This window comes from Zootoca vivipara, chromosome 13, assembly GCF_963506605.1.
Source record: "Zootoca vivipara chromosome 13, rZooViv1.1, whole genome shotgun sequence".
NCBI classification, from domain to species: Eukaryota; Metazoa; Chordata; class Lepidosauria; order Squamata; family Lacertidae; genus Zootoca; species Zootoca vivipara.
The window spans coordinates 50,571,498-50,596,483 of record NC_083288.1 but is presented as its reverse complement, the minus strand read 5'-3'; the positions used below and the strand labels follow the sequence as shown (position 1 = coordinate 50,596,483).

Sequence of the window (24,986 nt, the reverse complement as noted above, 5' to 3'; positions counted from 1 at the left end):
ATATTAGGGGCTAGATGCCTGCATGGGGATAGGTAGGACTGCGTTAATCCAAATATGGCTCAGCCAATCTCCAGAAGCAAATGCTTCTAAACCAGAGGCGAATGTGTGGCCTACAGATATGGCTGGACTCCAGTGCCCATCTTTGCTAACTATTGGCGAGAGCACAGAGGCTCGTTTTGGGCACCGTGCTCTCCCGCGATTTCAGCGCATGGAAAAAGCACGGCGTCACAAAATGCGAGTCGCATGACTCCTGCGGGAGTGCAGCCCCGGAAGATGGCGTCCGGCATGATGTGCAGAGCCAGTTCTCTGGCCTAGACCACCCAGCCAAGGAGACTTTTGGTGCGGCTGTTTTGCAAGGCAACCTTCAGACCGGGAGGACTTGGAAACAAACCCATGGGTTGAAAATGGCGAGCCCAACGGAACGTTCTAGAAGGAGGCAACGAGCCAAGGCGAGGGCTCTAGAAAGAGGCCGAGCCGAGTCATGGCAACCCGACGGCGGTTGCCATGGGGACCAGAGCTAGAAGTAGGGGCTGGCCTAGATCCAGGCACCGTTGCCGCGGAGACACAGATGGGGTGGTGACTGGCCTAGATCCAGCCGCTGTCGCTATGGCGACCGGAACAGGGAAACGGGGTGGCGTTTCCATGGAGACCCACGGCAGGCCTCCTTCCCCAAACCTGGCGCCCTCCAGGTGGTTTGGACTACAATTCCCAGCAGCCCCCTCTTTCCCTCTTGGCAGCGCCCCAAGGAGACCCAGTGGAAAGGAAGGGTGATGGACATCAGCCTTACCTACACGAGGAGACCACATCTATTGGGTGTCTGTGTCCCTGTTGCTCAAGATGCTGTCTCCAAATCTGTCTGAGCAGGATCCTCTGGGGGGGGGAGAAGAAAGAGACGGCGTGTTACCCCAAATTTAAACGGTTTTGTTATCCCTGTGCCCGACACACTTTAAATTCTGCCGCAAGAAAAGGAACCTTCCGTAGCCAAGCCATTAAAACCCTTTTTGTTTCAGTTTTGGATTTTTTAAAAAAGAAGAAGGCAGAAATGGTCAAATGGCGGGCAGAGTTGAAGCTGTGTTGCATTTTGGGTCAGAAACAGGATTCCAGGCCTCAAACACACCCACCCCTCAATCTAGCTGCGATTCTTTGATTCTATAAGGCGCAGGAATGAATCAAATATATCCCCCCCTCCCATTCATCAGAACTAGAAACTTGCTTTATTTTTAAAAAATAAAAAAACCGAGTGGGTGACTGGCTAGCCTTCCAAGGAAGAAAAAGCTTACGAAGGTCTGAAATTCTCCGTTTCCCCTCTGTCAAATATGACAGAAAGCATCAACCAGGATTTATCTTTTTTTAATGTGCCTGTTACTTCTGACTGAAGAGAGAAATAAGATCGGAAACAATACCCACTGCATTTAAAAATATTTTAAACGCTCGTGTTTTTCCACAGCGTCACTCTTTTTTTTAAATAAAAACAACAACCAACCATTGCTTTCATCACCTTTCCCTGAACGCTTGCCCGCCATTTCGGCAGAAAAGTTGTATCCGTTCCTCATATGTACATCATGGAAAATTTGCCCCTTTCGCACAGTAAAAAGGACTTTGTGATTAACACCTTCCAGCCCAAACTTACAGGTTTCAGTACATTTAGATTACAAAAAAAAGAGTCACATATTAAATGGCAGATGCTGGGAGCGAACAGCGAGAGAGGCTCGAAGCCTCAATTTTCCTCCTGAAAAATCGAGAAACCTTAAAATAAAATAAAGGATGTCACCAGCCTGCCGAGTTGCTATTTCGGTTCCCCTTTGAGCACAGATTTGCAGACTTTTTTAAAAAAAGGTTGTGCGGCTCAGAGTGGGGAAAATCGGTTCTCCCTTTCCCCGTCTTGCTGGCTGCCTCTTCTGCGCATCATTCACATAGGAGGGGGCACCAGTTTTTCACTAGCTTTGGGCCACAAACCACCTGCCTGCCCCTCTAAAACCAAGTCCTGGATTCGAATCCAGAACACTCAGAAGGCCTTGCTGCGACTCCAGCAGGCTTGGGTTCAATTCTGCTTCTAAGCACGAGATGCCATAACCCTCTCGCCACGGGACCTCAAGGCCTGGCTCCCTTCCCACCAGACAACCGCCTGCTCTGCTTTCAGAAAACCCCAAAGTCGAGGAATATCCCAAGACCCTACCCCGCGGATTTCCCCTCCCTGAATCGAAGCTTTCCCCGCGAGCGGTGGGGAGAGCTGAGCCGCCGAGCTTGCACAGCCAAAGGAACCCAATCCCCTGCCATTTCCGGAGAGCCAGCAGCGCAGACGGCCTTGTGTTAACATCCTCCTCCCAAGCTGAGCACTAGAAGAATGCAGCAAGGCAGGAGGGCAGAGGGGGCGGAAGAGGAGAGGAGAGGAGAATTAAAAAGCCCTTCCTGGCTGCCAGAGAGGCCACAGCCTCCAAGAGTCATTGCCTGACGGTCCAGGCAGCGTAACTTTTGCTGCGCAACAGGCCGGGGCGCCAGGATCGCTGTGATAGGCCTGCGTCAGCGTGTGTGTGCTGGGATCTGCAGCCTGTTGCACGCGTGTTGTCGGGTGTTACAGACGGGCGTAACCAAAGACGGGGACGCGATCCGCCACACCGACACCGTCGGGCCGAAATGGGCTTCAGGTGTCTTGGGTGTCAGCTGCAGAAGGGGTCCGCGTGGGTCCGCATTCCTCTGCAAAACGGCGGGTGTTATGTGTCCGTCAGGAGCAAGCCGGACGCTGTTTCGGTATGTGGGTCAGGCCGAGAGGCCAAGAGGCGTCACCCAATTGGATTCGGCCTGTGCGGGGAGCCCTCGGCAGCGGCGAAGGAAGTGGGTTTCTGCGTCTGACATGCGGGAGGCATGATGCGATTCCAGAACGGGCAAGGTGGTCAGGAGCGCGAGATGACGACGGCCGGGTTGGAGTGTGTCGAGTGGAGGCCGATGTCTCAAGAGGGTGTGCTTCTGGGGACCGGAGGAAAAGAGGAGGGTGACAGGGTGCACCCTGCGTCGATTTTGCAGGAAATCTGAAATATAATGGCGCTATGTGCATCATCGGAGCCGCGCAAAAAGAAGGCAGCCGGGGAGCTTTCTCTGCGCATCTTACAGCCGCAGTCTGATGGGAGACGTCTTAGGCAGAGCCTAAGATCATTGCAGTCCAGAGGGCAAGGGTTCAGAAATACTGTTAGGGCACGTGCTAAGTGGTGCAGTCGGGTACAATTCTGGCGAAGCTCCGAGGAGAGGGGAAATCACAACAAGGGGTGCAAGTCAGCTGTAGTTAAGGTGGAAGGGGGGTGTTGACGGACAGCCGCCGCCTGACGTAACTGTGCGTCAGGCGGTGTCCAGCCGATGCCGTTATGGAGCTAATAAATAACTCTTGACGGATTATTTTTCCCTTTCAAGCAAAGACAAGAAAATCCCTTCCAAAGCCAAAGGAAGTAGCCAAGCGCTCGCAAATCATTAACCGAAAAACAACACCAGGCGTCGCCATAGAAACATCAAACACTTCGGCTCCCTTTCCTTGGCCAAGCCATCGGCAAAGGAAGTCGCTTAAGACCCCAATGACGGAGGCTTGGAGTCCTCCTGGGCAACAGCCAGCTCCATCCAGCAGCTCTGAGAGGGGTCAGGAAAGGTCCTGCTGCAGAGCAAGCTGCAAGATCTTGAACTCGGGTCCTGGAAAAAGGGAGGGAAGGCTCCCATCTATTATCCCGGGCCGAGGATATTGACACAACTGCTTATCTGGGGGAAGTGGAGACTCGTGACAACCGTAGCCAATTGGTATGTCGGCGAGCAAAGGCACGGAACAGATTCCGAGCTGCAATTGGTCAAGTCAGCCATGACGTCATGCCGGTTCCTTCATCTCCTCCAACGCAACACGCCACCACGGCCCCCGTTTTTTACAGGGACTAAAGAAAAACCGCCTAAGAAAAAAACACTCGGCGTTCTGCAGATGCGCACAGTCTTAAAAATAAAAATCGCACCAATAGGCCTGTTTGCACATTTCCACAGGCAATCCCCACAGTGAACCCAATGCAAATGTGCGAAGATAATAAAAATAATAACCCCCCAGTTATTGCAAGATCTCTCTGGCACAAAAAAAGTCTTCCGAGCACCCGCAGATGATGCTGTCGTGTACTGGGATGTCTCAAGATGCTTGCAGCGCCCAAAATCTTAACCCAGCGGCAATGCGCTAGCACAGCACATGCATTCCATCATTGGGCGTGGGAATAAAGGGAAGGAGTGTGACCCAAAAATGCTCCTGCAACCAGATGCGGGGGTAGGGTGGGGGGTGGGCCTTGAAATAGCAAAGACCACACACCCCTCAAGCAAAATCTTAGGGAGCTGGGTATGTTTAGCCTGGAGAAGAGAAGGTTAAGGGGTGATATGACAGCCATGTTCAAATATATGAAAGGATGTCATATAGAGGAGGGAGAAAGATTGTTTTCTGCTGCTCCAGAGAAGCGGACACGGAGCAATGGATTCAAACTACAAGAAAGAAGATTCCACCTAAGCATTAGGAAGAACTTCCTGACAGTAAGAGCTGTTCGGCAGTGGGATTTGCTGCCAAGGAATGTGGTGGAGTCTCCTTCTTTGGAGGTCTTTAAGCAGAGGCTTGACAGGCGTATGTCAAGAATGCTTTGATGGTGTTTCCTGCTTGGCAGGGGGTTGGACTGGATGCCCCTTGTGGTCTCTTCCAACTCTATGATTCTATGAATATCGTCGCCTGCTCCCTCCAGACCAGGTTACACACATACATACACCCCTGGCCAAAATACACAACTCAATAATGCGCCGAATTGCCCCCTCTGAGCAAGGAGTATGCGCAATTAACAACTACAGCTACGAGAAACAAAGCATGTTGTTTTGTAAACAGAGGTTGTTTTTAAAGTAAAAAATGACTTGTTTCATTCTGTATTTTTGGGTGGCAGCCAGTGCTTCTTGGAACACGCCTGCCGAAATTAAGGGACAATGCTAGCTTGGGTTTAGTAATTTATATGGGGCTACTCTGAGTAGACACGTCGTCGTTCTCCTCGTTCTTTTGAGAGCCACTAAAGCAGCGTGGCAATCTTTAAAGATAAACACACAAACAGAAGCCCCAAAGCAATGCTATTTTTGTTGTTGTTATTTTTTATTTTTATTCTATTTTCTATACTGCTGCATTGTTTAAAGAAACGACCTCAAAGCGGTTTGCGACACATTAAACATCAAATAAAACCATCTGGAATGAAGCAAATGCAAGCGTCAAGGAAAATATTCCAGATCTTTTCTAAGTGGCATTTTGCTTTCCGCATATTCATTTACCTACTTAATTTATAGAGCTGCCCCATAGCAGAAGGACTCTAGGAAGGCAGTGGGGTGTAGTGGTTAGAGCAGAGGTCAGTAAACTTTTTAAGCAGGGGGACGGTCCACGGTCCCTCAGAGCTTGAGGGAGGCCGGACTATATTTTGAAGGGGGAAAAAAAAGGAACGAATTCCTATCCTCTACAACTAACCCAGAGATGCATTTAAATAAAAGCACACATTCTACTCATGTAAAAGCACCAGGCAGGCCCCACAAATAACCCAGAGATGCATCTATATATATAAAAATGTAAAAATCGTGAAACTGCGTTTTCCACTTTTCTTCGTAACTGCTTGACCAATCGTCCTGAAATTTTGACACAACAATCCAGGCCACTCCCCGAGCGTTGTTGGGGACAAAAATCCCTCAAATCACACACCTGGGCAGGTATAGACCTGGTTTTCCACCAAGTCAAACAGCACCCTCAAGTGGCGTAGTACCCTCCTCCACCCCTCCCTTCCTGTGAAATCTAAGCCACACCCACAAACCAAATGACATCATCAACCAAGCAACTGAAACCACCAAGGCGGCCATTATCAGACCCCTAGGCCCCCACCAAATAACCAACATTGCCAAGTGGAGGTAGGGGCCTGCCTGGAGGGGATGTGGGGGGGGGGCAATAGGGAGCAGGGATACGTAATGGGTCAGAACAGGGTGGGGGGAGACACAGGGATGAAACCTGCCCTCTCCAAAGTATCTCGCCTCGACTCAGGGGGATCTGAAGGGGGGCTATTACCCTCCATTTCACAGACTAACGCACAGCAACGCGTGCAGGGCCAGCTAGTTTTAAATAAAGGGACATATTCTACTCATGTAAAAACACGCTGATTCCCGGACCATCCATGGGCTGGATCCGGCCCCCGGGCCTTAGTCTGCCTACCCATGGGTTAGAGCAGGCTTCCTCAACCTCGACCCTCCAGGTGTTTTGGGCCTAAAACTCCCATGATCCCTAGCAGGCAGGACCCGTGGACAGGGATGATGGGAATTGTAGTCTCAAAACATCTGGAGGGCCGAGGTTGAGGAAGGCTGGGTTAGAGTGTCGGACTGGGACCAGGGAGATGAGGGTTCAAAACCCCACTCAGTCACGAGGCTCCCTGGGGGACCTGGGACTCAGTCGCAGCCTCTTCGCCTACCTTTCAGGGTTGTTGTGGGGATTAACTGAGCGGGGGGGGGGGAACGGCGACAGTAAATGAGCTCTTCTGCTCACCTGCTTAAGAAAGCTGGAGGCGCCAGCCGGAGGGGGATGTCCGTCGTCAACCTGGCACCCAGAGATCTCCACGGGCCTGAATTAGACCCACGCCAGTGGGAGAACACACCTGGCTGATTTCTAACCCTGGTTGTGGGGCACTGTCCATAGTCAGGGGGGGCCACAGTCTCCCCAAAACCTCTAGCCTACGGGAAGCCTGCAAGCAGATTCGCCATTCTGAACCCCAAACCCTCCTCGGGGAAAAAAAACACACGGATGACAGGAGGGGTATGTGTGTGAAACCCAACCCCTTTAAAATAATTTCTTCAGAGTAACCAGGGTGTGCGTGTGGAAGAGCGGCACATTCCCGGGGGAAAACGATGTTGCATTGCAGGGGGCTGGACTAGATGACCCGCCGGACCCCAAATTCCAACCCTGCAGCGAATCCGGGAGTGGGTGCTCCGATTCAGAAGCCCCTAGATTCAGGAGCACGGAGGACGGTTCGGGAGTGCCTTATCTGCGTCAAAGCCTCTTTAACACCCAGCTTTAAAGTTGTGTTCCATGTCCTAGCTAGGGGCCTGTCATGCAACGTTTTGGTTTTGAGTGAAGGCCTGGAAATGCTTTGCCTGGAAGAATGACCTTTTCGGAGAGAGGCAGAACGTCTTCCTGCTAGCTAGCGAGCAAACAAGCAAGGGGGAGGCCGGCCGGGCTCACGCAGCAATGAGGCAGCACAAAACCCGACGGCAGAGGAGAAAAACAACAAGAAGCCAGCGTAACAATGGAGATCAGAAGGAGGTTGGAAGCCCTCCAGGGAAAACACAGCCCAGCCCAGCCACAGTGTCCCCTGGAAATGCCCTCCGCCAGGGCTGGCACCGGGACAAGATGGCTGCCGGCTGGCCACGCAAGAGCCCCTCGCAGGGAGGGCGTCCGTGTAAAATGGAAACCACAGGCAAAATCTCGTGGGGCCCGGCCTATTCTTCCTACGCAATATTCACACACACACTGGTCAGATTGCCGGGTTTCCTACGGCCTTGTTTGGCTCCAAAATACTGGTGTTAAAACAGATGGAAAATGAGAGCGCTGCCCTTCGAACGCGGCCCTCCAGTCCTCCTATACGGCCCACGAAACGCTCCAAAGGCCACACCCCCTTTCTCCAGGCCACGCCCCTCACTAGGCCAGCTTGCTTGGCACCCACCATCCTTTCCCCGGTTTAGTGGCTAAGTGACCGACTGAGCCACGATCATGAAGTCCTGGGTTCAAACCTCACCTCTTCCATGAACTCAGAGGGGGCGTCAGGCCAACCCTTCTCTCTCGGTCCTCACTCCGCCCACCTGTAAAATGGGGGTGGGTGGGGAAGAGGGATAATAGCGATTTACCCCACATGTGCACCCGTTTGGTTCAGCAACATTTTCACGCGAATTATAGCACGGTACTTTATTTTTAAAGCATACTTTCCCCTATTTTAAAATGATTTTTTTTAAAAAATGTTAAAATCTCCAACATGCAAGGGGAATGGGAAAGAACGACATACTGAACCCGAAGGGCTGCAAAGGGGCTGTGTCAGGTTTGTGTATTTTCTGTCCTGGGATAGCTCAGTCAGTTGAGCACGAGACACTTAATCTCAGGGTCGTGGGTTCGAGCCCCGCATTGGGCAAAAGTGTCCTGCATTGCAGGGGGTTGGGCTAGATGACCCTTGGGGGTCCCTCCCAACTCTGCAATTCTATTCTTTAGTCTCTCTAGATCCCATCTTTCCTCTAAAGAGCTCAAGCTGGCAAACGCAGCTCTTCTTAGTGACATCCTTGCCACGACCCTGAGAGACAGGTTAGCCCGAGAGTGAGGGACGGGCCCAAGGTCACCCGGCGAGCTTCGCGGCCGAGCTGCCTGGCCTTGGCAAACCTTTCCTCACTGCTTGGCCTGCGCCAGCCCTGCGGTCCTCCGGGGAGTGGGGGCCACACTCGGGCTAGGAGCAGGGCTGCAGGGGCCACCCGCCTCCCCCAGAAAAAAAAGGCAAACAGGTCTCAAAACATGCTTCTTAAAAACAGGTCCCTTCAAACGCAGGAAAGCAAGTGGCTGTTTTCTACCCTTTACCGATATCCCAAGAAGCTAACCCAAAGTGCTTGTTTGGTGTTTTTTTTAAGGGGGGGGTGTAGATTTGCACGCATCCATCTTCCCCCATTGCGTCGCAGACCCTTCAAAAGCTCACAGACAAACACAGAAGCTGGGGTCGGCCGTTTTTGGGCAGGGGAGAAAGGCACACCGTCGTTCGTAAGCATGTGCGCACCAGAGAGCTCTGCGCATCCACAAAACAAAACAAGCCTCTCGGCTACGCACTCGGCACGGACATCCGCTCACAGCCACATTCTCCTGCACGCGCAGGGCTGCTCTTATGGGATCGAGGGGGGGGGACACACATCCTCATACGTGTCACCTCATGCGGCCGTGCATTTGACGGCCTCTCGCTCTGCACCTGCACGGAGCCCCGAGTGCGAAAGAGGTGGCCAGGTTGTGAGAGGAGAAAGCGTTAAGTGAGGGGTGCAGGCAGGGGCATCTAATAGGGCCAGAGAAGAGCGTTAAGGGTTTGCGGCAGGAGAGGGTGCCAGCGAGAGGGGAACGCGGGTGAGGACGATGCTTACAAACAGTGTGGTGCAGTGGTTAGAGCAGGCTTCCTCCAGATGTTTTGAGACTACAATTCCCATCATCCCTGACCACTGGTCCCGCTAGCTAGGGATCAGGGGAGTTGTAGGCCAAAAACATCTGGAGGGCCGAGGTTGAGGAAGCCTGGGTTAGGAGTGTCGGGCTAAGAGGCCAGGGTTCAAATCCTCCCCTGCCCCCCACAGCCACAAAGCTCACCGGGTTCGACCTTGGGGCCAACCGCTGCCTCTCTCAGCCCAGCCTACCTTGCAGGGGTGTTGTAAGAATAAACTGGGGAGGTGAAAGACCATGCGCTTAAGCTCCTTGGAAGGAAAGGTGGGGTGGAAAAAAGGAAAAAACCAAAAGAAATAAATGTGAGTGAAATGAGGGCAGGGGGCGTGTCGAGAGGGTGTGTTTGGTGGCAAAGAGAAGATACCAGACGGGAATAATTTTGTATGTAAGCTTACGTGCAAGATGTGTGTGTGTGTGTGGAAATGACGCTGCAATGATGGCCTAAGGAATATGGGGTTAATAAAGCCAGTTTGAGAGGGGGGAAATCCCCAGCCTCAGGGTTTCATAACAGCGCCGCTAAAAGGAATCTGGATGTGACCCTGATCTTCCCTCTTACTTCCCGCTGAAAGTTGAGATCGGCCACCAAAAATGTGAAATATTTTCCCCAACCCTGGCTGGGGAGGGCATGACTGAGGAGGAACGGAGAGCAGGCCGGTTGCAAAGAGCAGGGCCCTCACACAAGGCAGAGATGCCCGCAGTGCAGCATAGTGGTTAGAGTAATGGACTAAGGCCTGAGACGGCCGGGTTCAACTCCCTACTAAGTCACAAGGCTCGCTGCTGGGTGACCTTGGGACATTTGTCTGTTCCCAGGCTAGCACACCTCGCAGGGTTGTTGTGAGGACAAAAGGGAGGGGCCGGTGTACGCCACCTTGGAGGAAAGACGAAATACGAATGAATTAATAACAACATGAATGGAGGGTGCTGATGTTAGCTAGGTTTGGCGTGACACCCAGTTTGGATTTTCTGCCTCAGGCCTAGAAAAATGGCTCGGAGGTTTCTGTTTAGGATTCGGCACGTATTTGTCACAGGAGTGGGAGATAGGGAAAACAGGTCTGAGGCACATACAAGAAAGGCAGGCGAAGCGAGAGGGCATAACGGTAAACACAAAGGGTCTGCTGAACACGGTGAGCACAAGGCTCCGACAGGTGTGTGGCGAGGTTGTCGTGAGGAACGGGACGGCACCGGAGAGTGACACGCACACCCAAGACACGCGAGATGTTTTTTTGGAGGTAAACAGATTACGAAGGAAGGAGTCAGTGTCAATAACAGGCAGTGTTTTTCCTGACGGAATGGTAGGATTGGAAGGGACCCCCGAGGGTCTTCTAGCCCAACGCCCTGCAATGCAGGGATCTAAGGCAGGCTCTGCCAACCTGGTGCCCTCCGGGGGTTTGAGGGCAGTGCGGGGGCTGGTGGGAGCAGTCGTCCAAAACCTCCGGGAGGCACCGGATTGGCAAAGGGAGGTCTGAGAAACGGCACATGGGGATGTACGTGAGGCAGGTTGATCAGCGCCTGAAAAGCTGGGACCACGGCCGCTGTGGGCGATCGGCGGGAGGCAAACTTCTGAGGTGCACCAAGCCTGCGCTGTTTTGGGCTTAGGGTGAGCGCTGTCGGGTCAGGAAAACAACCAGAGCCTCAGCCACGTTAACCCTCCGCGTTCCTTGCAGAAGAGAGAACGGAGGAGAAGACCAGGTGAAGAGATGAAGGCTGAGCCAGGATCCCTTCTAATGAGGTCACCCTCACAGCCTCTCCCCCCCTCCCGCTGCCCTTCATGTTGGGGTGGGGTGCTGTTCGAGGGTGCCCATCCCCATTCCCAAACACATATCCTCTTCAAAACTCGCCCTTTGCCAATATTTTTGCACACACACAAAAAAACTCCATGCAAGCGGAGATCCCTTTTCTAACCCCCAAATATCCAGGTCGCCCCGAACACTTCCAAAAAAGGATCCCCCGCCGAGATCCAACGCCTCTCTTTTAACCCATGAGAAGCACAGGAGTGCGTGAGCCTCGTGCCATCCCAGCAGCCGAAGAGAATCGCCCGAAGCCACCGGAGGCACCTACCGCTGCTCGCCTCCACCCCGCGCGCACAAGTGCGCAGCTCCGCTCGCTAGGATCCCAGATCCAGTGTATAGGATGGCTGCAGAAAAGCCGCGGAATCCTCTCTCTCTCTATGTATATATATATCAGGGTACCTTCCAGAATTAAAATTAAGAAAGCCAGATCCACTACCACAGGCCCGAATTTTCGGCCCAGGGGTCCAAAAAATATCCCGGATCGCCCAGGGGTCATTTCCGGAATAAGGGGGGGGGGGGCGGAGACCCTTCAAGGTCTCTCCCGTCCATTCCTCCCGCCCCCTTCCAAAAGAGAGAGATCGAAACATGCAATTCGTGGTGAGGATGCTAAATGCGCAGATTCGCCTCCTCTTTCGCTGCACCGCTCCCCCCCCCCGAAAAACACACACCCAGCCAAGCAGGCTCTCCCCAACCCGCACCCCCTGTTCCTGAATCCCCGGGCCGACCTCTTTCCGAGCGCCTGGAGAGTTCTAGAACCCCCGCCCTGACAGGAGGAAAAAACTTTCCCTTTCTTGGGTGGTTGGGTCTGTTTGTTGGGGGGTGGGATGTCCCTCGGTTCTTTCCCGGGACTGGCGCGAACCCCCTCCCTCCCCAGCTCCGGAGATCCGGATGCCCAATTACGCAGCTGGCTGGAGAGCGGCGCGCCCCGGCGGCGATCTTGGCGCGCGTCGCGGGGAGAAAAGTGCCGTCGCCGTGCGCCCCATTAGGACACCCCTCCCCAAACATCGCGGGGCCCCGGGACGATCCCCGACCGACCCCAACCCCACCCCAGCTGGCGATCCAGGGGAGCAGGCCGCCTTGGGTAAGGGCGCTTGGCTGGGGCCCTCTCCGGGCGCCCGCGGGCAGCCTCGTCCTTGTTTTGCGCGCCCCGAGGGGAGCGCACGGGACCGGGGCGCCTCGGGTAGGAGGCTCCCCCCGTCGGGTCGGCGAGCCCCCTACCTGCGTGTCTGCTGCTGCTGCTGCAGCGACGCGGCGAGGCAGCCCAAGATGGAGTCTTCTCGCCCCGCCATTCATGCTCGCAGCCTGCTTGGCACGGGACGCCGCTCCCCTCGCTCGCCGCCGCCGCTCCGCGCTCTCCACTGGCTCCGGCGCTCCGCTCAGCCCGCAGCCGCCGCCGCCGCTGCCTCCCCCTCTGACATCATCGCAGGCTCAGCCGAGTCGGAGCGGCTCAGCCTCGGCGCCGCCGCGGCAGCCGCACGCAACTTCGCCCTCGGTGCGGGCCAGCCCTCCGGCCCCCGGGACGCCCCCCAGGAGAAGCCAGCGAGCGAGTGCGCACGTCGGGAGAGCTTGCCTACATCCAGGCAGGGTCTGGGGAGGCTGCGGTGCGGGGTGCGGGAAGAGAAGACACGCGGTTTCGAATCACGCGTAACCCTCCCCCCGCGTTCGTCCCTGCAAAGGGAGGCGCCTCTGATCATGTGCAGAGCGCCTTTTCGCCCTCGCGCGTAAGCACAACGCACTCGGGGGATGGCAACGGAATAAAGGGGAGAGCGGGGCGGGAGATACTGTGAGACGGGGCTTACTCGGAAGCAGGTAGGGTTTCTGGAAGGTGTCACCGATCATGTGCAGAGTGACTTTTCGCCCCCGCCTTGCGCGTAACCTTACAACGCATACACCTCTCGATGCCAACAAAAGAAGAGGGAGAGGGGGCAAATATACTGTGAATTGGGGCTTACTCGGAAGCAAGCAGGGCTTCTGGGAGGTGCCACTGAGCATGTGCAGAGTTCCTTTCCGCCTTCACGCGCCAGGACGACACAAACTCTTGACTGGTGTATGCAGATACAAAGGAAAAGAAACAGGGTAATTGTAGAATTGGGCTTCCTCGGAAGTAAGTCGGTTTTCTGGAAGCTGCCGCCCCTTCTCTAGGGCAGCCCTCTGCAAACAAGGCCCCTTGGGGGTGTATCAAACGTCAGTTCTACTCAGATGGGCACACTGAAATGAATAGGGGCAGTTGCGGGTCTACCTCAAGGAAAACTGAGCCACCTACACAACCTTCAATGGGGCTTCTTCCCATGTATAAAACTGCAGCCTCAAAGTGCAAATGTCTTACAAGAGAAATTCAGAGGTCAAAGTCTTGACAGGCTTGACAGGCATATGTCAGGAATGCTTTGATGGTGTTTCCTGCTTGGCAGGGGGTTGGACTGGATGGCCCTTGTGGTCTCTTCCAACTCTGTTTCTATGATTCTATGATTCTAAGTCTATTCTTATTATTATTTGCATTTATATCCCACATTTTTTTCATTCAAGAAGCTCAAGGTGTTGGGCAAGCTTCTCCCCTCCTCGTTTAATAACTCCACAACAACAGTAGGTTGGACAGACTGGGAGACACAGATGTTCCCAAAGTTCACCCACTGAGCTTCATGACCCACAAGTGATTTGAACCCTGGTCTCCCAGGTCCTGGCCAAACAACCTTAACCACTGTACCACAATTATCTACCCTCAAGCATGGATTTATTCTTATCGTTGTTTTATTCTTATCCCAGCTGTACATAAGCTGTGATTGAGCGGGCGAGACCAAGTGTGGGTCAAAAGGGCAGTTTCTGAATGTGCTGTAGAGCAGGGTCAGCGACCTTTTTCAGCCCTGGGCCGGTCCTGTCCCTCATACCTTGTGGGGGGGGCAGACTTTTGGGGGGGGGATGGTGAACGAATTCCTATGCCCCACAAATAACCCAAAGACGCATTTTAAATAAAAGGACACATTCTACTCATGTAAAAACATGCTGATTCCCGGACCATCTGCAGGCAGGGAAGTAATGTTGTTTAGTCGTTTAGTCGTGTCCGACTCTTCGTGACCCCATGGACCATAGCACGCCAGGCACTCCTGTCTTGCACTGCCTCCCGCAGTTTGGTCAAACTCATGTTCGTAGCTTCGAGAACACTGTCCAACCATCTTGTCCTCTGTCGTCCCCTTCTCCTAGTGCCCTCAATCTTTCCCAACATCAGGGTCTTTTCCAAGGATTCTTCTCTTCTCATGAGGTGGCCAAAGTATTGGAGCCTCAGCTTCACGATCTGTCCTTCCAGGGAGCACTCAGGGCTGATTTCCTTAAGAATGGATAGGTTTGATCTTCTAGCAGTCCATGGGACTCTCAAGAGTCTCCTCCAGCACCATAATTCAAAAGCATCAGGGAAGTAATAGTACCACTGTATTCTGCTCTGGTCAGACCTCACCTGGAGTACTGTGTCCAGTTCTGGGCACCACAGTTCAAGAAGGATACTGACAAGCTGGAACGTGTCCAGAAGAGGGCAATCAAAATGGTCAAAGGCCTGGAAACGATGCCTTATGAGGAACGGCTTAGGGAGCTGGGTATGTTTAGCCTGGAGAAGAGAAGGTTAAGGGGTGATATGATAGCCATGTTCAAATATATACTGTAAAAGGATGTCATATAGAGGAGGGTGAAAGGTTGTGTTTTCTGCTGCTCCAGAGAAGCGGACATGGAACAATGGATTCAAACTACAAGAAAGAAGATTCCACCTAAACATTAGGAAGAACTTCCTGATAGTAAGAGCTGTTCGGCAGTGGAATTTGCTGCCAAGAAGTGTGGTGGAGTCTCCTTCTTTGGAGGTCTTTAAGCAGAGGCTTGACAGCCATTATGTCAAGAATGCTTTGATGGTGTTTCCTGCTTGGCAGGGGGTTGGACTGGATGGCCCTTGTGGTCTCTTCCAACTCTATGATTCTATGATTGAGGCCGCCATTGGGCCGCATCTGGCCCTCGGGCCTTAGGTTGCCTACCCCTGATGTAGAGGGAAGCGAGGGGCAGGTGGGGCCTGGGAAGGGAGCCCACCTCGGAGAAGGAAAACTCTGGTCCTCAATCTCCACTGCCTTGCAGGATATCTTTGGGAGAAGAAAAGGCTCAGGGGTAAACCCTCCTGGAATGGAGTCCCTAAAATGGTTGGATGGCGCCTTGCATGCCTCCTTCCGGCAGGATCCTGCAGCCAAGCTGGTGTCAAACGTCTTGCTCTGCTTTCCTTTGGACCACATCAGCGAGCTCCAGAGGTCTTCAGGGCAGCCCAGGACCTCCCCACACACTGCCCAGGCTTGTGCCCCAGAGAGGTCATTCAGTGCTGCTAATGCAGCGGTTTGACTTCACCCCTGAAGGTGCACTCCATTACAGTATTTCTGGAGACAGACAGACAGATGCCAACAACAACAGAGAGGAGCAAAAGGCATTCTGCATATGTTTTAAGGCACTCTAGTCCTCACTTGAATATTTCAGGCCTAGGAGCACAGATTCCAGAGGCCTACAGACTGGAGCGAATTAACTCAGGTGGTTTCTTTAATAATAATAATAATAATAATAATAATAATAACAACAACAACAACAACAACAATAACAATAACAATAATAATTTATTTATACCCCGCCCATCTGGCTGGGTTTCCCCAGCCACTCTGGGCGGCTTCCAACAGAAAATAAAACACAGTAATCTATTAAACATTAAAAGCCTCCCTGAACGGGGCTGCCTTCAGATGTCTTCTAAAAGTCTGGTAGTTGTTTTCCTCTTTGACATCTGTTGGGAGGGCGTTCCACAGGGGAGGCGCCACCACCGAGAAGGCCCTCTGCCTAGTTCCCTGCAACTTGGCTTCTCGCAACGAGGGAACCGCCAGAAGGCCCTTGGTGTTGGACCTCAGTGTCCGGGCAGAACGATGGAGGTGGAGACGCTCCTTCAGGTATACTGGACCGAGGCCATTGCTAGAGAGCCTCTCCAACAGCTTCCCCCAGCCTAGTGCTCTGCTGATGTTTTGGGCCACAGCTCCGGCAAGCACAGCCTTATATTCCAAAAACACCTGGAGGGCGTTGGGTTGCAGAACCCTGGAGGGGAAGAAAAAAACCACCACCACCCATCCATCATCCCATTTAACTTCCTTTGGGGTAGACCTGTTCATTCCTTACAGATGCCAAGGAAGTGACTCCAGCCTGGGGGAAGAGGCCCTGAGGGCATGATGTCATAGTGGCGCAGGCAGGCAGGATGACATCACAATTTCTTCCAGGCAAGGGAGCCAGGCTAGGCGATTTGAGGAGGTGTTGTGTTTGTGAAGGTAGGTGGGGGCTGGGAGAGTTGGGGAGGGCTCCTTCTACAAGCCCCGCTCTTTTCTCTTTTCCATCCCTGCTCCCCGAGTCACGGGGGGGGGAGAGGACTTCAGAAATGCTGCCTCTGCCCCCCCCCCCGCACAGCTCCATGGCACCCAGAGCACTAGATTCCCACCCTTCTAGAATCCAGGCATAGAACCCAGACGCCCTGACAACAGACAGTGTAGGAGGGGAGGTAGGATCAGATCGGTGTGGGAGAGAAAGGGGTGGCTTACAGTCACCCCGCACTCCTGACCCTAGGAAACATGGAGGAAGAGCCCCGGTTCTTTGGTATACCTGCGTTGAATGCAGAAGTCACTGGGTTCAGACTCCGACGGCATGACAAGGTAGGGCTGGGGGTGAAGCCTCTCTGAAATCTTACCACTCGGCAGGGACAACACTTGAGCTGGACAGACCACTGTGGTCCGATTCGGGCAGCTTTCTCCGTGAGAAAATCCCTGCCCTGTGGAAGATCACGGGATGCCCTTGGCTCACTGCTCCACCCACCCACCCCAGGAATATTAGGCAGGTGGTTGAGCTCAAGAAAGGAAAGGTAGACTTCAAAGAGAATCACTGGGTATGCGGCATAATGGTTAGGGTGTCAGACTGTGGCTTGGGAGACCAGGGTTTGAATCCCTCTTGGTCGTGAAGCTCACTGGGTGACCTGGGGGTCTGTCCCCATCTCTCAGTCTAACCTACCTGACAATGTTGCAGGCGGTTGAGCTAGATGACTCATGGGGTCCCTTCCAACTCTTACAATTCTATGAATCTAAAGTTGTTGGGTGATAAAATGGGCAGGAGAACGATGCACACCACCTTGAGAAAGGGTGGTATGTAAATGGATTGAATAAAGAAAACTATTAAGAACAAAAACAGATTATAAGGGGAAACAAGGAAGAGGGCAGATAGCAGACAATTTGGTGGTCATGGATGGAAAGCAAATGAGAAAGCTGGTCCAATGGTCCAGTCCTAGCCCAGGCACAGCATTGGGGAACTGGTTGCAGAATTCACAATCTATCCCAAAAACCCTAGCAGGGTGCAGTTAAACTGGAACTCCCTGCCACAGGAGGCAGTGATGGCCACCCATCAGAAGAGGAATGGGCAAGTTCCTGGAGGAGTAAGGCTATTGGGAGCTCCTGTGCTCTGCCTCCAAAACTTAAGGCAGCCATGCTTCTGAATGCCATTTGCTGGAAAACGCAGGAGAGCAAAGGACTCTTGCGTTCGAATCCTGGTTGCGGGTTTCCCACAGGATAGCCACTGTGGGAACAGGATGCTGGACTAAATGGGTTATTGGCTTGATCCAGAAGGCCGTTCTTACGCTCTTAATATTTGAAAACGGTCCTCTCAACTCTCCTAACTACATAAAAAGTTTTAATTTCACATTCAGTTACAGTGGCATAGCGTGGGTTGCCTGGGCCCGGGGCAAGGCAAGGATCCTCAGCTGCTGCTACAAAAGGGGCAATAACTCTGCGGCCTGCACAAGTGGCAGCCGCAGCACCTGTGAGGGTTGAGTACAGTGGGGGAACAGGACAAGGGGTTGTTTGGGAGCGGGTAAGCCCATGCAGAGGGCGCCCTCGCACCTGACTGTTGCCCAAATCCACTCCTCATTCTGCCCTCACAAATATTGGGAGATTTTCTGTGTGAGGGGGAGGGCATGCTATTTTTTAGTTATTATTACTATTATCTCTTTTTTCCCTTTGGAAATTTTGTGCCCCTAAGATCTTTGCACCCAGGGCAACCATCCCCGTGGCTACGCCACTGCTTGGTTAACTTAAGACTCCATTTCTGAGACTCACTGCCCGTCTGAGTAGACAAGCAGGCGGGTTTGGAGTTTCATCAGACTACAAGTTGGGGAATCTGGCTTAAAACCCTAAATTGATGGTTGGGAAATAAGTTTTCACTTAAAACAGCCCCCGTCTCTCCTTACTTGCAACTTATTTCTGGCCTCACAACACTCCCCCGAGGCGGGCTTGTTTAGAAACTGGGCAGGTGCATAAAAGCTAGCGGCAGAGGTGTGCCACTCGGACAGAGACACCTGGCCTCGCTTAATAATAATAATAATAATAATAATAATAATAATAATAATAATTTATTTATACCCCACTCATCTGGCCAGGTTCCCCCAGCCACCCTGGGTGGCTTCCAACAAAATATTAAAATACAGAAATCCATCAAACATTAAAAGCTTCCCTAAACAGGGCTGCCTTGAGATGCCTTCTAAAGGTCTGGTAATTGTTGTTCTCTTTGACCTTTGGTGGGAGGGTGTTCCACAGGGCGGGTGCCACTACCGAGAAGGCCCTCTGCCTGGTTCCCTGTAACTTGGCTTCTCGTAGCGAGGGAACCGCCAGAAGGCCCTTGGCGCTGGACCTCAGTGTCCGGGCAGAACGATGGGGTTGGAGACGCTCCTTCAGGTATACTGGACCGAGGCCGTTTAGGGCTTTAAAGGTCAGCACCAACACTTTGAATTGTGCTCGGAAACGTACTGGGAGCCAATGTAGGTCTTTCAGGACCGGTGTTATGTGGTCCCGGCGGCCGCTCCCAGTCAACAGTCTAGCTGCCGCATTCTGGATTAGTTGTAGTTTCCGAGTCACCTTCAAAGGTAGCCCCACATAGAGCGCATTGCAGTAGTCCAAGCGGGTGATAACTAGACCATGCACCACTCTGGCGAGACAGTCTGCAGGCAGGTAGGGTCTCAGCCTGCGTACCAGATGGAGCTGATAAACAACCTCCCTCTGTTTCCCCACCCTCTCCTGCAGGTACCCGCTGGCTCCCAGCCATCTTTAGGCACTCCTGCCCATGGCGTCTCCCCCGGGGCCCTCCGGCCGAGCAGCCTGGACGGTGGCCGACCTCCTGCGCTTCTCTCCCCCGCCCTGCTCCCCGCCGCCCCCGCCACGACGCCCGCCCTGGAACCGCTACCGCCTGTCCGACAGCATGAAGGGCCTGCTGGTGGCGCTGTTGGGGGGCGGCGTGCCGGCCGGCTTCGTGGCGCCCTTCACGCGCATGGCCAACGAGGCCTCAGGCATCCCTTCGCTGGAGATCCTCCTCTTCCGCTGCATCCTGCACCTCCTCTTTGCGTGCTACCTGCGCTGCCAGAAGGCCCCTTGCTTCGGGCCGCCGGAGGCCCGCCAGCGGACGCTCCTCCACGCCTCAATCAATGTCATCTCCATTGGCTGCGCCTACAGCTCCTTCATGGTGGTGCCCAGCGGGAACGCCGCCACCGTCCGCAAGGGCTCATCGACCATCTGTTCCGTCCTGCTGGCGCTCTGCATCGAGAACGGCAGCCTGACGGGGTACGACTGGTTCGGGCTGCTGGGCAGCACCCTGGGCCTGATCATCATGGTGGTGCCCGACCTGCTGGACCTCGACAAGAGCACCCAGCTGTACGACACCTTCGGCTACGCCTTGGCCTGCCTCGGAGGGATGGCGCTGGCCCTCGGCCTGGTCATCTTCCGGGCCCTGGAGTTCCCGGCCAAGCTGATGACGGTGGCCTTCCTCTTCGGCGTGGTGGGAAGCCTGGTGTGCTCACCGGCCATGTTCCTCCTGCAGCAGCCCGTCATGCCCCTGGACCCCTTGACCTGGACTTGCGTGGCGGCCATCAGCTTTCTGGCGTTGGTCTCCTTCCTGTGCGCCAGCTACGCCGTGACCAAGGCGCACCCGGCCCTGGTGTGCGCCGTGCTGCACTCCGAGGTGGTGGTGACGCTGGCGGTCCAGTACTACGTCCTGCGCGAGGCCGTCACGCCCTTTGACATCATGGGGGCGGGGGTCATCCTCGGGAGCATAGTGATCATCACGGCCCAGAACATCAGCTGTGACGCGGCCGAAGACGAGGAGGAGACCATCGTCCAGCTGAAGGACGGCAAATAGCTGAGGCAGGGCAGGAGCTTCGAGAGACTCCAGACTGCAGGAGGTGGGACCGGAAGCAGGGGACGTCCAAATGTCCAGCCAGGGAGGGCATTGCAACTGATAAGATGGTGGTGAGGCTTCGGACAAGGTAGCCGTTCGTTGCCTTTTGGACATGTGTGAAAAACGGCCCCACAACCCAATGACCTTTTCTAAGGAAAGGCCAATGGACACTAGATAACTTGGCTGGGACAACTATTGGGGTCCACCTGCATCTCAGAAAGCGGGTTCAGCGCCTGGCGAGAATTGAGGGGCTGAACAGGCATTGACTGACTTTTGATGCGGCAGGGCCTCCCACCAGCCTGTTTTTCTTACTCGGGAGTAAGCCGCCTCGAGTTCAGCAGGCCTTAACTCCCAGGTCAGGAAGCATATAAAGATGGCGACCTAAGAAGGGGCTGCTGGGTTTGCGTGTTCGCTGGGCTTTTCCCTGGAAGCCAACAGAGAAATTCATTCCGTGGAGGCTGCGATCAAATGGCAGCGGAAGAAAGAGCCAATCGCGCCCCATCTGGCTGGTTTATTTATTTCTTTATATTTATCTGCATGTGCGGAGACAATTATTCTTATCTCATATTAAAAATTTGGGAGAGGGTGGCTCTTAGTACAGCCCTCCAGTGTACACTAGTGGCCAAAATTGTGGAACCTTCTGGGGAAAAAAAGTATTTTCAAGGTTTGATGGCTCATACCACCACTTTGTTTTGGAGTAATCCCAGTGTTTTTTTTTCCGTGGGGACTCAGGGGGGGACGCATACTCCTAAACCTTTTGTGAATTTAACAGGAGAAGAAATTCACTGTATTCCCACCCGCCCCCGATTTGAACTGTGTTTCTTTTTCCCTGGTGGCAATTTTCTTCAGTCAAAATGAGAGTACCCCTAAACATTTTTTAAGGAAAAAAAAAGCACTGAGTTATACCATAAAATTTGGTATCAATGGAAAGATAATTTAATGACGAGTGTAATGCAATAACTTTTTATGTAGGATTATCTATTACAACAGCAGTCATAAAGAAGAAACGTGAAACGCACAGAAAAAAATGAGATATTCAGGTTAAATTGCCGTGTTGGCACTTTGCGATAAATAAGTGGGTTTTGGGTTGCAGTTTGGGCACTCGGTCTCTAAAAGGTTCACCATCCCTGTATGAATTTGTAGGGTGGAAAATGGTGGACAATACAGGAGAGGCAAAAGGAAGGACATCGTCACACACAGCGTTAAACTGCGGAACTCCCTCCCACATGATTGTAGCGACGGGCACCCATTGATGTGGCTTCGAAGGGCATGTGCCCCTGAATAACACCACTTTCCAGGCACCACACATGGGCATGCCAATTGTTTTGTGCTCCGGTCTTGCTTGTGGGCTTTGGCGGGCATCTGGTTGGCCACTAAGAGAACACAGTGCAGGACCAGAGTGGGGTCCCCTTGGCCTGATCTGGCTGCAAACATCTTATATGTTATTGTCACTGATGGGAGTTGCCACCCAAATAAGTGGTAAGAACACAGTTTGGGCATGGCTTGACCAGGTCTGGGTCCACCTAGCCCAACAGTCTATAAATTAGTCTGGAACTCTAGCCGAGGCCACGTCATTAAACGGACTCTGCAGCACCCAGGCCACAAACTTCTCATCCCGGAGCTGAACAAGGAAACGGCAGAAGCTACCTTCGTAGGGCGGGACCCAAACCAACAGATTCAAATTACAGTGGTACCTTGGTTCTCAAACTTAATCCGTTCTGGGAGTCTGTTCCGACTTCTGAAACCATTCGAAAACCAAGGGGCGGCTTCTGATTGGCTGCAGGAGCTTCCTGCACTCGAGCGTAAGCCGTGTCGGGACGCCCGGCTTCCGGAAAACGTTTGCAAACCGGAACACTTCTGGGTTTGCGGTGTTCGGGGAGGCAAGCCGTTCGAGTGCCAAGGTACCACTGTACAAGAAAGGAGATTCCAACTGAACATTCGGAAGGACTTTTGGGCAGCAAGAGCGGTTCGGAGGTGCGAGACTCCTTCACTGGAGACTTTTAAGCAGAGGTTGGGCAGCACTGGGTCAGGGATTCCGTAGCTCCCATTCCTGCATTGCGGGGGGGGGGGTTGGATGGATGACATTTGGGGGTCCCTCCCAACTCCACGCTTTGCAGCATTCTGAATTTGGTCAGGCATTCATAGAATCATAGAGTTGGAAGAGACCACAAGGGCCATCCAGTCCAACCCCCTGCCAAGCAGGAAACACCATCAAAGTATTCTTGGCATATGCCTGTCAAGCCTCTGCTTAAAGACCTCCAAAGAAGGAGACTCCACCACACTCCTTGGCAGCAAATTCCACTGCCGAAGAGCTCTTACTGTCAGAAAGTTCTTCCTAATGTTTAGGTGGAATCTTCTTTCTTGTAGTTTGAATCCATTGCTCCGTGTCCGCTTCTCTGGAGCAGCAGAAAACAATCTTTCTCCCTCCTCCATATGACAGCCTTTCATATATTTGAACATGGCTATCATATCCCCCCTTAACCTTCTCTTCTCCAGGCTAAACATACCCAGCTCCCTAAGCCGTTCCTCATAAGGCATCGTTTCCAGGCCTTTGACCATTTTGGTTGCCCTCTTCTGGACACGTTCCAGCTTGTCAGTATCCTTCTTGAACTGTGGTGCCCAGAACTGGACACAGTACTCCAGGTGAGGTCTGACCAGAGCAGAATACAGTGGTACTATTACTTCCCTAGATCTAGATGCTATACTCCTATTGAGGCAGCCCAGAATTGCATTGGCTTTTTTAGCTGCTGCATCACACTGCTGACTCATTCCATCGGAGGGAGGCATCCATAATCGACTCCCCTGCTCCGCCACCCCAAAACTGATACTGCAGATCTGCCTTCAGCTCGGGTGCCCTTGGGGATGCTTCCGACAGCAAGCCCAAAAGGCTGCTCCCTGCCGGGGCTGAGCTCAGTTGGGAATCTGAAGCAGCCCAAGGGCACCAGGTTAGCAAAGCACGCCCTCTCATTTCTGCCACTGTCCTGTTCTGCCAGCAAGGGGGGGAACGGGCGATGCAAAACAAGCTCGCATCCCGATTCACGTGGGACCACAGAAGTGTGACTTGGGGAGGTGTTTTTTTGGGGGGGGGGTATTTGCACTGTTTTGCCAGCTGCCTGTGTGCTTTTTCTGACAACCTGAAAAGCAAAACAGGAAACTGTAAGGATGCAGAAAGGAGGAGAAAACAAACCTTTGCCGACACGGCTGACAAGTGAAAAAGGAACGACTGGCTGGCTCCAGAGAATAAGGAAGATTTCGCAGCAGCCCCAACCCAACCAGGGCTCCCCCATCGCACACCCCAGACAAGGCAGCAGTGTGAATGCAGCAGCTAAAAAAGCCAGTGCAATTCTGGGCTGCATCAATAGGAGTATAGCATCTAGATCTAGGGGAGTAATAGTACCACTGTATTCTGCTCTGGTCAGACCTCACCTGGAGTACTGTGTCCAGTTCTGGGCACCACAGTTCAAGAAGGATACTGACAAACTGGAACGTATCCAGAAGAGGGCAACCAAAATGGTCAAAGGCCTGGAAATTATGCCTTATGAGGAACGGCCTAGGGAGCTGGGTATGTTTAGCCTGGAGAAGAGAAGGTTAAGGGGTGATATGATAGCCATGTTCAAATATATAAAAGGGTGTCATATAGAGGAGGGAGAAAGGTTGTTTTCTGCTGCTCCAGAGAAGCGGACACGGAGCAATGGATTCAAACTACAAGAAAGAAGACTCCACCTCAACATTAGGAAGAACTTCCTGACAGTAAGAGCTGTTCGACAGTGGAATTTGCTGCCAAGGAGTGTGGTGGAGTCTCCTTCTTTGGAGGTCTTTAAGCAGAGGCTTGACAGGCATATGTCAAGAATGCTTTGATGGTGTTTCCTGCTTGGCAGGGGGTTGGACTGGATGGCCTTTGTGGTCTCTTCCAACTCTATGATTCTAAGATTCTAAGGCAAAGTGTCACCTGTGCCATGCAGCAAAACCCACGCAAGCGGCTCGGCCCCTTGACTTCCCTCTCCGAATGTTAAGGCCGACTTTTAGCAGAGGGAGAGCTGAGGCAGCTCTGCTTTTGGCACAGCGGCAGCTGCATGCAAATGGATCCCCGCCTTCAGCTCAGGCCTCGCCGCCATTCTGCCCTCTGGCGGCTCGCTGGCTGAAGCAGGACTTGCCAGGACAGGAAGGGGCTCCCCTCCTCAGTGACCATGCCAGGCCAAGGCCTGGAAGCTTGCAAGGCAGGACACCCACCCACCCACCCACCCCTGCCTGCCTTGCCGAGCTCGCTGGCATTTTCCTGTCGGTGTCCTGCAAAAGCATCCGGATTCTGAGCAAGGGGGCGGAGAATGGGATGTGCAGGCCTAGTTTTACTCTCTCTCAAGGGCACTTGGTTCATTGCAAGGCGTTCGGCTACACGCACAGCTTTTGCTATGTTTTTCTATTGAGGTTGAATCCTGACAAGACAGAAGTACTGTTCGTGGGGGACAGGAGGCAGGCAGGTGTGGAGGACTCCCTGGTCCTGAATGGGGTAACTGTGCCCCTGAAGGACCAGGTGCGCAGCCTGGGAGTCATTCTGGACTCACAGCTGTCCATGGAGGCGCAGGTCAATTCTGTGTCCAGGGCAGCTGTTTATCAGCTCCATCTGGTACGCAGGCTGAGACCCTACCTGCCCGCAGACTGTCTCGCCAAAGTGGTGCATGCTCTAGTTATCTCTCGCTTGGACTACTGCAATGCGCTCT

The 24,986-nt window shown here is 53.2% G+C and overlaps 2 protein-coding genes across 8 annotated transcripts in view; one reads left to right on the top strand and one right to left on the bottom strand.

Moving 5' to 3' along the window:
• The window catches only part of ZBTB4 (zinc finger and BTB domain containing 4), a 47,124-nt gene that overhangs the window by 12,118 nt on the left and 10,020 nt on the right, over nucleotides 1-24,986 (bottom strand). For 2 of the 7 annotated variants that reach the window (XM_035134647.2, XM_035134648.2), the window contains one exon: nucleotides 788-870. The gene's annotated coding sequence lies outside the window, so the exon portion shown is untranslated. The other 5 variants (XM_060281909.1, XM_035134646.2, XM_060281906.1 and 2 more) reach the window with 5 other exon arrangements.
• SLC35G6 (solute carrier family 35 member G6) lies at nucleotides 19,162-20,245 on the top strand. The gene has a single exon (XM_035134649.1). The coding sequence runs from the start codon at nucleotides 19,162-19,164 to the stop codon at nucleotides 20,227-20,229; it is 1,068 nt and encodes a 355-aa protein (XP_034990540.1). The 3' UTR covers nucleotides 20,230-20,245.